At 37.3% G+C, this 16,204-nt stretch overlaps 1 protein-coding gene across 13 annotated transcripts in view; it reads right to left on the reverse strand.

Moving 5' to 3' along the window:
- LOC117426626 (nck-associated protein 5-like) overlaps positions 1-16,204 on the reverse strand; it is a 198,279-nt gene that overhangs the window by 47,477 nt on the left and 134,598 nt on the right. For all 13 annotated transcript variants that reach the window (XR_009330599.1, XR_009330598.1, XR_009330597.1 and 10 more), the window contains 4 exons: positions 15,315-15,464; positions 5,270-5,338; positions 2,242-2,280; positions 1,377-1,496 (listed from right to left, as the gene is read on the reverse strand). Coding sequence is in view for 9 of the 13 variants with exons in the window: in XM_034044399.3 (XP_033900290.3) it covers positions 1,377-1,496; positions 2,242-2,280; positions 5,270-5,338; positions 15,315-15,464 (378 nt within the window). In the remaining 4 variants the exon portion in view is untranslated. The remainder of the gene's footprint in view (positions 1-1,376; positions 1,497-2,241; positions 2,281-5,269; positions 5,339-15,314; positions 15,465-16,204) is intronic.

The raw sequence follows: 16,204 nt of genomic DNA on the forward strand, positions 1-16,204 counted from the left end.
TCCCAGTCTGTTAGAGCAAATGTTAACTGATGTAATAACTAGCACTTCATTCTGTGACCTTCATTGACAAAGCAGGTCTTGTCCTGGGATTATTGTCTGGTTGGTATAAAGCATAGCTGAAAAAATATAATCTTTTCAACAGCAAAGTGCAGTCTTTAAGTGGTAGAAAGGTTGCAGTGCTGAAGCAGCTTACTCAGTCTTAACTGATGGATAATATTGATTTAAAGCACAAATGTCCAAGACTCTGTCAACTTTAAGAGCCTCACAGAAGATTCGATTTTCAGCTTTCTAGAGCCTTTCTAATTCAGATTTATAAATATATAAATCACTGAAATAAATGACAGAATTATTATTATTATTATTATTATTATTATTAATAATAATAATAATAATAATAATAATAATAATAATAATAATAATAATAATAATAATAATAATAATAATAAAATGAGATAACTCTGGTATCTCAGGCTCTTCCTAATGTACAAGTATTACACAAACAGGAGCAGGGCACATATCAAATTCAGCTGCAAAAGGCTTAAAGAAAGACTCCTTGCCAAAGGATCATACCCTTCTCTGACACTGCACGCGTTTATCAATGCTTCACTCGTATGAATCTGTGAACAGTCATTCTTCTTTCAATTCTCAGAACTGACACCTGTCCCATTCCTATCTGTCTGCTATCTGTACCTTTTTTTTCTGAGTCGCATATTGCCTGACACGGATTTCTGAGAAGCAGCGACCAATTTTAAGAAACAGACCAAAGAAAATCCATACTGTAAATAGAGTAACACTGTGATGGACATGGCTGTCAATGTTTATTATTATAAAAAAAAAATCTCTTACTGGAAACTCAACCTCACTCCTTATCGGGCTTCGTGCTCTTGGACATGCCAGATGATGCTCTATTTAGTGTCAAAAAATCATACAAATTCTGAGGGATATACTGTGCTGCAGACAGACCAAGAAAAGATGACAGCATCTTGTTCATTTTATATCAGATGGGCTGTGAATTCCCCAAAAACCAACTATCATGTACTGTAGGTTTTTTTATTTATGTATTTATTTTATTAAAGAAAAGCTTGCTGCCATTTTCATCATTGTGTTTTCTTTGTATTCAACTCTGGCCTCTTACACATAGTACGAGCTTGTTGTCAATTTGAACTCCTATGTGTTAATACTTCACACTAAAGTTTATGTTGAAACACTAAAATAAATTGTACTTTTCAACATTCAATAATTCCTTTAGTTTTGCTTGAATGAGAAGAGGCCCATATAGAGCTGTATGGAGTACACCAGCTGCTACAGAACTAACTAGAAACTGCATTCATGGAAGCTCTCGGGAGTATAAGCGACGTTGGTCTTTAAATACGTACTTGAAGCAGCAAATCAGAAGCTGGCCGGACTCGCTGCTGGAACAGAACACTGAGCGTTCGATTCTGCTGCTCCAGATCAAACACCCGGGTCCGCAGTTTCAGACATTCTTCTCTGAGATCCTGCAACACAGAAACCAGCAATGAAAGCATGTGCAACATGGCACTCATCCATGGCTCTTATTAGGACTGTAGTCATTGTATTTTGCATCTTGCTCTTTGTACTGTAATTCTTGATATGTATTTTTTGTATACAACTGTAGGTCACCCTCGGTAAGGGCATCTGCTCAGAAATAAATAATAATAAATAGTAATAATATCCATTATTATCTATAAATGAAGAACTGTAATATAATACCAGAGGCCCATTCAGGATCCAAGCAGAACAGGGTCGACAGTATATTACAAAAGCAGCACCATGCTACATCCATTCCACTCTCTCACTCACAGTGGAAGGTACCCAGCATGTTGAGGTCTAGGTGCATTTCTGAGGCAGTGCCTTCTGTCGTTGCCAATGCTGTGTCTGACTATGACAAATCTAGAACAATGCTTTCCGGTTTATTAAACAGTAAAAGCATGGCAACAGAGAATGAAAATACAATATCCTGTCAGGTTAAAAAAAAATGATATTCAAATCAACAGATCAGAGGCCCCCTCATCAAACCAACAGAGTGCACTGCAGTCAATTTTGAATTTATTCTCCCCAACAACCTTCTGTTCCAAATCCAGCCCTAATAATGTTTTTTTTTTTGTTTTTTTGCCTATTTTGTCACCTGAGGAAGAGACCTCTGTTCTTTTGCATTAACACAGTTTACTGGTTCACTAAACTATAGAAAAATATAAGACACATAAAAAAAAAAATACAAACCTTTTGGGTTAGCAAAGCCTGGACAACCTGATTTGCCACCTTAAATGAATGAGAACAAAAATGAATGATTTATTAAGGACACGTTGAATCTGACATATTATTATTATTATTATTATTATTATTATTATTATTATTATTATTATTATTATTATTATTACATATGTTACCACAAAACAAAGCCCATTAGGTTTCTATATTTTCAAGGATATAATCAACTTTGATTTCAAGCTTCTGCTGCAGTAATAACTTTGTTGAAAGGATGCGATCAAGTCTTAGCTGCTGGCCTTCATACCCAGCAGAGTGGAACAGATTACACTCTGAAGGTTTTCATGATGCTTAATTGTTTCTTGATCCAATATTGACAAAATGTTGCTGTATTCATGAAGGCGAGCTGCTGTTATAAAGTGCTGATGTAAATTAAAATACTCGTTTTCATGCGTCTGTGTGTGCGATCTGAATGGTGCTCAGACCACAAAGCATAATTGACTTTGAATCAGATTACAAGACATTGATTGGTGTTTTTTTTTTTTTTGCGGCTACGGAAATAGAAGGAGCAACAAATTCCCAATTAGGAAAAATAACAGTGTACATTTGATACAGAGCGGAGTATACAGTCTGAAAAGATAACAGGTGCTACAAACAGAGTAAGAATTGCATGTCAGATCTGTAGCTTCAAGGACCATCTATTACATGCATAGTACTCTAAACAAAACAACATTGGGTGTTTATTTTAGGGATTTAAACAGCAGTAGAAGATATTTGATTTGAATGTACATACAGTACAATGTTTTATGCAGTGGTTGTCAAACACTATTTTACTGGGAATAGCACATTTCAGATTCATTCCTTTCTCTCTTGATTGTGCAGTCTATCCTGTGAACTTATAGTGCAATGCTATACAAAGAGAATCCCTCCTGGAAGTCAAAATGTAATGTTTCTGAACAACTGACCAAAATAGCCAAGAACTGCTTACTAATTAAAGACATTTTCCTTGAAGGATTTATACGTTTTATTTTAGACATGTTTTATTTTGCATTTCTAAGAAAACACATCCTATTATTTATTTTTTTTTTTCTTGGTGTATTTTATTCTTTTCAAAAATGTTATTCCTAGCTTTCACTTTGAAGGTTGTTTAATGTCACGTTTCTGTCTGCCACTGGCTCCGACTTGAAAGTGATTTAAAAACCGACTTCAGCAGCAGATCTAGATTCAATCGATTTCACTTGGGATGCTCTCAGCCCCAGAATGCTAAACTCAATCTCTCCGACTCTAATGACACGGGGGGTGGGGGCAGCTTTTAAATCTCTGACTGTATAAAAAATATGCAGAATATATGATGGGAAACTATCAGTGCTTGGCGAACCGATTAATAAATAGCTACCATACATGATACATACGTACAGGTGATCTTTGACTTTTGCATAATGTCTGTTTGCAGCTTGGATTGTAAACTGTAGATGGAACCGGCAGGTGCCCCAGTTTTATATTGGAAGGAAATTAAGAGTAGAATGGAATGAGTTCGACAGACTGATTTCATGGTGCAGACGGAAATGTTTATTCATCTTCTCATCTGCAGTTGGGCTGACTAGGGGTTCCATGTGTGGTGCAAAGAATACTAATAGTGAATCTTGTTAGGGCGTTAGAGTGTATCTGCAGCACTGCAATTATTCTTTAAGAACTGGACCTAGCAGTGTTTACATTTATATGTATGTGTGACACGGATTCAGCAGTGCAATCAATGTAACAGAGTAACTGTTATGGTACTTTTTCTGTATTACTTCAGTCAAAATAATGAGGTAAAGTGTTCAGATTGTAAATCAGAGAGCGGAGCTGCTGTAGCCTTTCCACATTGACATGCAGACATGGGCCGCAATGATTTGCTAGCCACATTCATTTTTTTCATAATCTGTTGCTAGAAAATGAAAGACATGTTGTAGCATGTGCTTGCGCTACAGTTAAAATACTCCCTTTGACAACTGTACTGTACTGTACTGTGGCAAGCATATTATCAACAGGGATCTTTTTTTGTAACACTTTACATTGTGTCTCTAATTACTGTGTTTACATAGTAGTTACTTAGTAAATACAGGTGTACTTATACATAATTACAATGTTATTATGCATAGTTACAATGTACTTAATGTGTAAATATTTGTGCATGATATAACCCTAATCCTAACAGTAATGTTAACCCTAACTCTACACCTTACTCTAAACCTAACCCTAGCCACACTAACCCTAACTCTAAACCTAACCCTAACTCTTTTCTGATGCAATTGTGTACTTACAAATATCATGCAAAAAGATGTACTCGTTAAGTACATTAAGTAACTATGCATAATAACACTGTAATTATGTGCAAGTACACATGTATTTACTAAGTAACTACTTTGTAAATACACAGTAATTAGAGACACTTAATTTAAAGTGTTACCCTTTTTTCATTGACTGTTTAAATGCATTTGTGGTTCAAGCATAAGAGATAGAGATTGAATCAATACATGACCACCCAACACCAACAACTTCACACTTTGTTTTAAAGCACTTTGCTCTACTGATGTTCAAAGGCTGTATGTTAATCACCTAAGTTGTTTTTCTCGACAATGAAGAGTTCTATAGATAGTGATACACAGTCTCTGAAACACTCTTATGATTGGCAGCTAGCGGTGGGCAGCTGAAGCCTGTAGTGCCTTGGAAACAAGGTTGCAGTTGTTTTGAAAGATTATGAAAGGCTGAAGGTACTTGGCATTTTCAAGAGAGTCCTTCTTAAATAATCTGTTTGAAAACTCTGGGAAGCAACAGTTCAGTTTTTTTCTGTACTAGGGTACTTATTGAAAGGGGTTTACTTTTTTTGATGAAGTCTCACAGTAAGGCCCAGCCACCCTGTCTATTTAACCTTTACGCCCTGGTTGTGAGGCGGGGTAGGCCTAAGGTGTCTGGACAGGATCTGAGGGGGTCTTCTGTTTGTTTAGACAGCTGGAGTGCTTCTGAAAATGAGATGCCTCTCACCAAGGGCGTGCTGTCTTACCTCATCAAGACAGTGCTCATACTGCTCTCTCTGGGTTTCATTTTCCATTGTCAGGGCCGAGTTCTCTGCCTGTTATTCAAAAGATATAACACATTCAAAAAGGACCAGTTAAAAAAGATCTGTGTTTAATCATACAGACAACCTAATATATTTTTTATTATACGTTAACAGGGGAGTAGTATACTCCCCATCAGCATTCCATGTTTGATTTGCACAACAGCCATCTATTTTATACCTGGACGCACAGAAAACATTTCTGATTTTTAAACATTAACAACAAAAAGCTTAATAGAAGCTGACAAATGGTGGTTAACAACACAAAGAAACCACTCTTTCTTTAATTAAACTCAAGCTTAAGGTTCTAAAGACTTTTCCTTGGCATCTCAACAACTGTGTCATGAAAGCAGCTCTCTGTTGTGGCTGGAGAACTGGTTAATACTTGCTATTTGCAGAACTGTTTCCAGAGGCAAAATCAATCAGCAGTGGTGATTCCAATAGCAAGGCTGTTTTGTGCGCACTGACTGAAACAGACGATGTTACAAATTGCATCTTGGAAAGGAATATGTTTATTAAAGAAACCTTGAAAAACCTAGAGGAGTTTATATAAAATCACCCTAAAGTGAAATTTAAACAGATATTTGCTGTTCTTTACATTTCAGTGTCTTCAGGCCCATGTTTTGAATCAAGGGCAAAGTCATAGGTGAATAAAGTAATTTCAATGATATAAAAATAGCAAGAAACTACACAGAAGAAGACTTCAGCTCCTCCGACCCGCAACTCAGACATTCTTCCTGGTTTTATGCAGTTCCAGTTGTTTTTATTCTTCTCTGAACGTTGTTTCTGTGTATTTATCAGAACAATCCTTTTGGCAAGGCTGCCACAGCAAGCCTGAATCGCACAAATCCATTCCCATTTGTAAAACAAATACATTAATCAAATGCCTACCTGTAAACACAAATCACTAATAATAGATTGAATATTTCAACACATGCAGATATTACGTTTTCTAAAAATCATTACAACATTTTCTTTTATTAGACAGCACAGAGATCCAGATCTGTTTTTTGTCAAGATTTATTTTTTCTAAACAACCCTCCTTCTATAAGTATCTTAGCTCAGATGCTTGACATAGAGATCTATAACCAATAAATCGCTTAATGCGAGATTCAATTTAAAAGTATCATTCCCAGTCGGTCCCGGGCTATGACACTCACAATCCTCAAGCAAAATAAATAGGTGTCTGAGTGTGGCAGAGCAGGGCTCTGCCCTTAGAAATACTGGCAGGGATGGAGTTAAATTCTCCTCCCTACCCAGGTTGATTGCTTCAGGTGGGAGCAATCCACCAATTAATTATTCAATTAAGGTATCAGCCACCTGGCACAAAAGGAGGCCTCAGCCTTCCATTTAGGGAGGAGAGTTCTAGAAGTAGAGGAAGCCACTGTGTTTTTCTGTGTGTGCTGTGTTTTTTCGTTTTTGCAATCCAGTGAAGGCAACGCCCAGCCTGGAAGCTTTATTCTTTTGTAAGTTTCATTTTGTTTGTATTTTGTGTTTTGAACCTTTTTTTTCCCCCAAAAAAACCTCACAAAATTAAAAAACAACAACCAAAAAATAAATAAATAAATAAATACTGCCCTGAGCCTCCAGGTGGCGTTATCCCACTCTGACACCAATGTAGCGTTCTCGGTTCCCACAGGCAGGCGCATCACACAGAGCGAGGAAATCCACACACAGGTGGAGGGCGGGCGTGAACCCGGGACCTCTCGCACTAAAGCATAGCGCCGATACCGCTGTACAATAGAGCCGGCTCCTTTGCAAGGAGCGTATATCGGGCTTATGTCTCTGTGCGTGATTACGTCACCTACCAGCCCTACTGCTGCCTTCCCCCATGAAGGCTACACTCTCCCCTGTCAGCCTCAAGACTTGCTAACCAGGCTACAGTCTGACGAGTGCCTTGCTGGGGTACCTGCGTCCCGCTTCTGACACCAAATGTGACAAGATGACAGAGGTTTGAGACTCAGAGACAGCATAAAGTTCAAAATAAAGCTTTTTAATAAACAAAAATACAAAATAAACCGGCACAAGGGCCAAACAAAAAGGTTCAAAACACAAAATACAAACAAAATGAAACTTACAAAAAGAATAAAGCTTCCAGGCTGGGCGTTGCCTTCACTGGATTGCAAAAACGAAAAAACACAGTGGCTTCCTCTACTTCTAGAACTCTCCTCCCTAAATGGAAGGCTGAGGCCTCCTTTTATGCCAGGTGGCTGATACCTTAATTTAATAATTAATTGGTGGATTGCTCCAACCTGAAGCAATCAACCTGGGCAGGGAGGAGAATTTAACTCCATCCCTGCCAGTATTTCTAAGGGCAGAGCCCTGCTCTGCCACACTGAGGCCTTGTTATTTTCACACTATGGTGGTTAGACAGATGGATGCTATTTCTTGACTATGGGCCAATTCAAAACAGTACTGTACATACATACCACTATAAACATACACTGTAGTGGACTGTACAGCATAATCATTTAATAAAACCTATACCTAATACCTATACTTGATATCCTAGGAAATTAAACAGCTGTCTTTAAACGGCAGGCACATTCTCATTCTAATACCGTTTCTTACAAATCCAGCACAGAGAAACCAGGCAAGGGTAAAGCAGATATATAAAGCATCAGCCAAGGAAAGAACAGAAATGAGAGTTTAAAGGTCATGTGTCAAGCTGAAACCTAACCAGCAAATCAGATTTTTTTGGAAGTATCATTGCTAAAGGTCAAAGAGATTCCAGTTATGATGCTGCACTTTAAGAGTGCAAGCAGCATTTTAGAAAATGGGTTTGACGTCAGTATTTCCTTGTTACTGATACAGTACTGCTTCTCCTCTTAGAGTAAAGCCTATCGATTTACAAAGGTTTTCATTTGTCAAAGTCTGCAGAGCACATTAGAGGTTGTCAAAGTTCTTCAAACCAGCTCAATCATGTTTATTTCAGCCTGTGTTGTCGTAATTATAACACAAACTGAAAAATAAAGAAATTGCACTGCAGTGCTAAACTGAGGCAGGGCTTGGTTTAAGGAGAGCTTTGATTTTCATTTCCATACATTTAAACAGAATATAACTCGTTGGGAGTCCTGTGTTTTCTTTCAAGCACTTTCAAGTTTGTGGAATATCTACAGTACTCCATGAACATTCACAGTATCCTCAGTGTATTTGTTTTTGGACACTAAATGATGTTTGCTTAAATGATAACAATTATTTACTGTATTCTAGTACCATAATTGTTGAAGATTACAATAAATATTTTAGAGAAAATAACAAGTAATTACTACACCTATAACTTACATTTCCCTTTAACTAGGTTCAGCACTATTTTAACTGCCCTCTGTTTTTGTAACAAAGTTTTCTTAACTTTGAAACATCCCTGAATAGAAAATATACACCAGCTCACTCCTCTGCTCTGTGGTTACAAATGAACAGTTCCCCATCTGCACTCCACTTGTCTCAGGCTTTCCGAACAGACCTCTCACCAGACGAAAAACTGACCTTTATTGTGAAACTTTTCAGTGTACAAAACAACTGAAATGAAGTATAAATCAAGCCCTGCTTTCCTCTAGCTGCTGTGAGATGCATCTGGAAATTGGCTCAGCTGGCACAAAACGTGCAATTTGTAGTTTCAAAGGGGCATATCTTAAATAACTGCATATCATGTCAGCAGCTGTTCCTTAAACTTAAAAAAGCCATCCTGATTCATATGAAAGATTCATTATCTTTTTCAATCTTTTTTCACAGTACCTTTATGTGGCATACATAAAGAGTGTCTCGTTTACAGCATACTTAACGTGGGGACATGTGGTTTGTAACATCAACAAAAAATTTGACACATTTGCTGCTAAATTTACAGCTGAAGTATTGTACCGCTCGTGACAAATGTAGTACTTCAACTTCCTGTTATAATAAATATGTAGAATGTGCAATGAAAATTCAATTATTGGGCTGTTTGAATAAACTATAGTGTGGTTTGGGATTTGTATTTCACCGTGCTGTATTTGGAAATCTGATGTATCAGTTGATAACCCAGTTGAAGTCTTTGGCAGTGCCTTTCATCCATACAAAAAGTTTTGTTTTCATGAATCAATGATGTTAAAGGGCAAAATCACACAATTAACTGTTTATACGACTGACACAAAACCTAGGAGGGGAACTTGGTAGCGGAAGTGGGTGCTTTTATGACCAAGTTAATTAAAGATTCCTTTGAGTCCCAGTCACCCACAAGCAATGTGATTTGCTTCACATGAATTGGGCCATTCAATGGGAATCTTCCCCCTGTCGCTGCTTTTCAAATCCATTGAAAAACAGAAAATACGTGTTTTTGTGTTTATTGTGTCACTCTGCCTTTATCTAAGACAGCGTCTCACTCCTATGAATGAATTACTTTAGTTTCTTATGCGGTTTGATTTTTCTTTTTTCTTTTTTTATTAGGTTATGCATGCTTACCCAATAGTAAGGATGGGAAAACAGCAAATTAAAATGTATATGATTCTTCAAATTCTCATTTGCACTCCGCTGCAGCTCAGAGGAAATGATAATAATAATATATTTTAATGCTTACTTTTTAAAAAGCAATTTTCATTCCAATCTGTTCTATTTCAAATGTCCTAGATTGGCTCCATTTTGAATTTCGATCTCTGGGACAGTCTTGCAGAAAGAAGTCTGCAATGAACATTGTTAAATAGCCTGATAGACCTTTTTTTTTTAAACATATTTCGTTGTCTCGAATGGATCACCTGGGCTTGCCTGTTGAGTACCTTAACGAGGCAATTATATTATCATTGGTCACTAAGGCATACTTTTAATACACCTTCTAGTCTAGAATATATATTTCAAAATGCACAGTCAAAGAAAAATGGTGCAGGAAAAAAAAAAAAGCAATACCATAAATGAAGCAGTCAACATTGTGCAGGATAGCCTATTGCAATATAGATATACTGTTGCTACTTTTGATATCGAGAGATACCAATTATCATGGCTTTAGGCCTATTGTCTGGCACCTGACTGAACACAACCAGAACAGAGTACTGTAGCTTGATAAAAAGCAATTATGTTTTCAGAAAACATCTTTTTCAGTATCTGTTTGGTTTTTTTATAAAACTCTTCTGCAATTACAACCTTACTCTCTCCACTGGGATAATACAGCTGTCTTGAGGGTACACAGCACATAGCCACCCTCATTAGAGATGTACTGTTAGCAGCACGGAGTATCTGAAGAGCTGTTTCAAGTTTGAAATATGTACAATGGTGTTTGATCAGAACAGCTGCACTAAACAAAGAAGGGTTTTCTAGCCATTGGTATATAATGGCTGTAATACAAAGGGCTGTTTTTCTATTTATTTTACTTCTTTTACCTTATGCTCACAGACGCTACTAGGCTATATGGATCAGAAGACGAGAACCCTTTTATCTTTGCACAGACAGGTGCACCTGGAGCAAAGTGCACAGCCTGGCTTCCCAACACAGTATATCCATGTTGGCTGTGTGCTGATTAGAGGGAAGCACCTTCTGACGGGGAGAGATGCCAACTGCTTTTCTGTGCTTAATCCACTATCTGTGGGGGTAAAGTGTTCCAAATATGCCAGTAAGAATACAGTACTACAGCTCTGTGATGTGAGCCCAGACTGCCACTACTATGCAAGGGAGTGAGCCAACATCATATCCAGCTCATTGTGAGTGTGTGTCTGGCACCAGATTAAAATTTGTGACAGAGATTCATGCAGTCAGAGAAACTACATGTACAACACAATGCAAGAGCCGTCTTTTATATGTGATCAGATAACTGTTTCCTTTACTAATAATGAATGTCTCAGATCCTACAGCATTAAAAAATAAAAACTGTACAATAGTTTTCAAAAATATTTCCATTTGAAGGCGAGTATACTTTGTAAGAATGGTATCTGCACCTTTAAGACGTTGCTGCTGCTCCAGTTGAGTAATTGGTGATTAAATTGGCTACAGCTAAGATTAATGAACTTGGATGAAAGAGTATATATTGTAGGATCTACGCTTTGTTCAAAAGAGGGGTTATGCATTTATAAAGTCATGTCAGTGGAAATTTTAGTATTCTTTGGAGAAAGTTCTACATCTTTAGAAGTGCTAGGTCTTTAGAAATTAAACTGGAGTAGCGGCAGTTTTAGCTCATCATACAGTACCTGCCGCTTAACATCAATATACTAGTGGTGAAATTAAGGCCAGCACTTCTAAAGTTAGACCATGAATTGTTTTTTAAATAAACACTTAAAAAAGCACTTTGTGACACTAAGAAAGTGCACACCTCCTTACGCAGGAGGCTTTGATTTTCTGTTTACACAAAGAAATAATTAATATAATGATATTCGATAAAACAGCAGGTTTTATTTAGACACTGTATGTGAATTGTGATTCATTCTCATTTCATGAAAATATAGTATTATACAGGATGAACACAAAAAAAAAAAAAATTCTAACAGAATAGCAAGAAACACATGTATACATTATTTTATTTGCGTTTGCAAGTGCTTTAAAATAGGGCCCTTTCTCATGCTGATATATTGCACTGCAGTCCTGCCACACTGTCCAAATTCAATGAACTTCCACCACGGGCAGTATTCTATTTCACATGCCATGACCTGGCAGGAAAACGAAAGCAATTAGCAGCTCTACTGACTTTTTCATTAAAGCTAGACTTTCTCTAACATACAGTATTTAATTGCATAAGTCACTAAAGCGTAGCAAGTTGTCTTGGATACTGCAAAATCTAAATCCGAGTGGCAGTAAATATGGACCCATTAGCTCACAATTCTTTATCTTGCTTTGCTCTCTGGTACATTTTTACGAGGTTGAACCTTGAGGTGATGTGCCGCAGGGTCCTAGAGTTTTTAAGGGGTGTTTAACAGGAATGATGATGTGAGCTGGTTGGCTAAAGAATAGAGCAAGCTTTCTAAAAAAAAAAACATTTTAGGAATCCACACGAAAATGAAACTGGAGTCCTCTATTTCTCTGCGCTAAAGTACAGTGCAGTGACCTCACAGTGACCGGCCATTAATCAGAACTATAGAACAGTTAAAGGTCTTCATTAGTGATTGTAAGAACCACATAGGACTGTTTATTTTATACCACTAGCACTATAGGACCTGGCGTCAAAACATTAAAAAAACACTAAGCGATTCTCCCGCTATTTCAAGCAGGAATGCTCAAATTAGGAAAGCTTGGAAGTTACAACTGACCTCTGCAGATGAAGAAAGAAAAGGTTAGAACTCTCTCTCTCTGATAATGCTGGATTTTTTAATTCATGAGAAGTACATCTTGCAAGTGTAGACATATAAAAGCCAAGAAAGTCTTCACAGTTCTTTTTAGAAATAACTATTATGCTGTTGTTCACATATTATCATTTCCCCTGTTGCAGTGCATTGAAAATCCAATCAGCAATCTTGCAGAGTCTCTAAGGTAAGAATAAAACCATCTAACCGTTTCTGAATACAAAGGCCTCTGTGTGTCATTCTTCATTTGATTTCTGTTTTTAAATTGCTTATTGTCAAATTACTATTAAGTAGAACACAAAATGTGTTCTCTATTAGCAACTGAATGTTTTCATTAGACCTGTCAGGGATTAGGTTTGTGAGTCACACTTTTCGAATACAGTCGGCGCTGTCTAATCGGGATACTGAAATCCGGATTTCTGTTAAATGGGATACAACGGCGAGACGGTTCTTCCCAGTGCGATTTATGTAATTTAATTGGGATACAGTATTTTCGAATGATGAACGGAGATCGCTTTTCAGAGCAAGACAGTTTCGCGTAGCACAGTGCGGTGAGTACAGTTGACGTATAAACATCACAGGTGCCTAGCCTTGTGATACAATGGGATTTCATTCTTTTTCATTTCATGTAGAAATAAAAAACAGCGATTAATTTTGTTTGGGAATAAAAAAAATAATAATATTGACTCATATTTTAAATGATGTATTTAACATGTAATCATAATGTGATGTAATGCCATTCTTTTTCTTTTCATTTAGAAACAAAAACGTCTCTCATTTAATTGGGGCAGCCGCGTATTCGGGATATTGTTACTTCTCCCAAGGTGTCCCAATAAAGCGGCGCCGACTGTATTGGAAATAAGGTTATGGACGTGTGGAGAACGTATAAAGAATTCATATTTCTGTCACATACAGTTAACCTCAGTTAATTCGACTAGTGGATAGCTCGACACCTTCGCTTAATTCGACAGACAGCCTTGGTCCCGAATTTTCTCCATATAAAATATATGCATCCTGCCGCTTCATGTTTTAATTCGACTCCACGCTTTACTCGTAACTCGACACTTATCACCAGTACCGAAGGAATAAAAACTATTAAAAAGACGAGTGGATAACTCGACTGTCGATTCACGTGACTGATCTCTGACTGGAAACGGATCGTTCATTCATTCATTCACAACTATCATGTGCAGCTGGTTACAGTACTAGTTCACAATGAGAAACGAAAAATTAGTTATCGTTCAATTCGTTTTAAAGCTCAGGTTATTAGGGATAACAAGCTTGTCAGCAGAACATTCAAAGCAAGTGTTTTTGCATTCGAAACTAATCGACAATGTTTGATTTCTGTCTGAAACTGTAAGTTGTTTATGCTTGTTTTTGTTCACCGAGTTAATTCTGTATAAGGTACATTTGTTAAAGCCAATACCTAAAAGTATAGTCAACAGTTTGTGCACAGTTTGTGGTTGGATTGTTTCCGTAAAAATAACGCTGTAGTTATTTTATTATTTCTTATTTCAATGGAACTGTACCAGTTGTACCGAGTTTGTACAGGGCTATATACTGTAATTGATTCATTCACTGCAGTTCTGTTTTAACCGTTTTCATAAGGACATTTCACTAAAAATAAACTTGTAAATACTGTAATATTGTAAATGTGTAAGTTCTGTTACTTATATGCATGCTAATGCCATGGCTCATTGCACCCGTGGTTAACTCGACACCTCGGATAAGTCGACACTAAATGGCATCCCCGTAGGGTGTCGAGTTAACCGAGGTTGACTGTAGAATAGCATATGTGAGTTCACACAGTGTATATTTACAGCACTGACATTTATTAGAAAACACTCTCAGCCTTTGTTGTTCCAGTACATTCAAGATGATATGTTTTGTAACCTGCTTCAGTGTTTTGTTTTTGTTAATACACTTAAAAAAGCACTTTCTGGCACCTTAGAAAGAGCACAACTGCTTACACAAAAAGAAGCTTTGATTTTCTGTTTCCACGAAGAAATAATGCATCCATCATTGGTATAATGGTATGCAATGAAACAGCAGATTTTATTTAGACACTGTATGTGACTTTTGATTAATAGAATTTCTCTTCCTTCTAACCCGAGTGCTAGTCTGTAATTTATATCCTTCTATACAATTCACAAGAACGGGAACATAACATTAAACCAACATGCAATTAAGAGCACTTCGTTCCAATTATCATTCGATGCAATTAACGTCAGTGCTTTGGTTAATGGCTCTCTGAATTCCGATCACTGAGGCTATTTTATGTAGATTCATTCCAGATTTATTGGCAGGCTCTGGTATCTGTTACATACAGGCTGTTGAGCAGGCTTGGCTTTCATGGGTGACCTGGCCCTGTGACCATGAACCTGACCATACCTGACCAAGTTCCTTCTTGAAATCTTGCAATGTCTTACTACATCAAAACTGGGTTAAAAATAAGTTCCTCTGAGCATTTAGAATCTTTACTGATTAATTGGTATTTAACTACAACAGACCAAAGGTATCATTAGCATGAAATTCCTAAGGATTTTAAACACAGAGAAATTAAATACTGTTTGGGGATCTAAGGGATCTAGTTCCTCGCTCAAGGCTGTTGATAATCAAGAATAATTGTTCTTAATACGTTGGTAAAGTATAAATAATTCAGCATTTTGCATTCCTATTATATATTCATAACTGCCCTGCACATTTGTTAACCCTGTTTGGGATGCGGTGAGATGATTAAACTCTGAACTGTGGTGTACCTCTAATGCTCGCAGCCTTTCCAGAAGCAGCGTGGTTTTGTCCTTCTCCTCCTCATTCCCACTACCTTCACTGGGGCAATCCACCTCTGCTGCCAGGTTCAGGTCTTCCACCACTTCCTTTGGCTTTCTGACTCCCTCGGAAAGTTTACCCTGCGGAAGGAGCAGAAGAGCTGGGATTCTAGAGCAACTCAATCAATGCCGGACAGATAATGATTATTTAAATCCCCACTTGCAGTATGTTGTCACATATATTCATGAATTATTTGCATTTTCTATTTTTAGGGTTAGGTTAGGGTTAGAGCTAGGGCTAGGGCTAGAGTTAGGGTAGGGTTAAGGTTAAGGTTAGGGATAGGAGTTAGCATTAGAGTTAGGATTGGGGTTCAGGTTTGGGAAGCAAGCCAGTTCCTACTGCAGTTTGGCAGTGGGTTTGCTGTTATCATTTCAGGATCATGCCAGACTGCAAACAAAATCAGCAACACTGCTCCCTTGGTTTCAAAGATCCTTGCCATCTTGTAGCTTGTATGATATCCCTTTCACTATATCGATTTGTTCTACTGTTACAATTAATATATTTATTGCTGTAGTATGCCAAATTAATTTTGAGCAACTACCTACCAATATTTTTGCTAAACTTTTGTCTTTCTCTGCTTTTTCAGATGAACACAAGCTAAAAAGTATCAAATTGTATTAGCAAAGCTCTTGCGATTAATGAGACAGAATATGAGTAAATCCCATTCATGAGTAAATCATTACACTGAAGCGAACAGTGTCATTTGTTCCACAATCACATTAAACCTTTTTCACACTCTGAATATTTGAGAATCAAAATAATGGCAAAGAACTGATCAAAGGCCAAATAAATTCCTGAAAAAAAACACTCCTGATAATCC

Source organism: Acipenser ruthenus, chromosome 11 (assembly GCF_902713425.1).
Source record: "Acipenser ruthenus chromosome 11, fAciRut3.2 maternal haplotype, whole genome shotgun sequence".
In the NCBI taxonomy this organism is placed as follows: Eukaryota; Metazoa; Chordata; class Actinopteri; order Acipenseriformes; family Acipenseridae; genus Acipenser; species Acipenser ruthenus.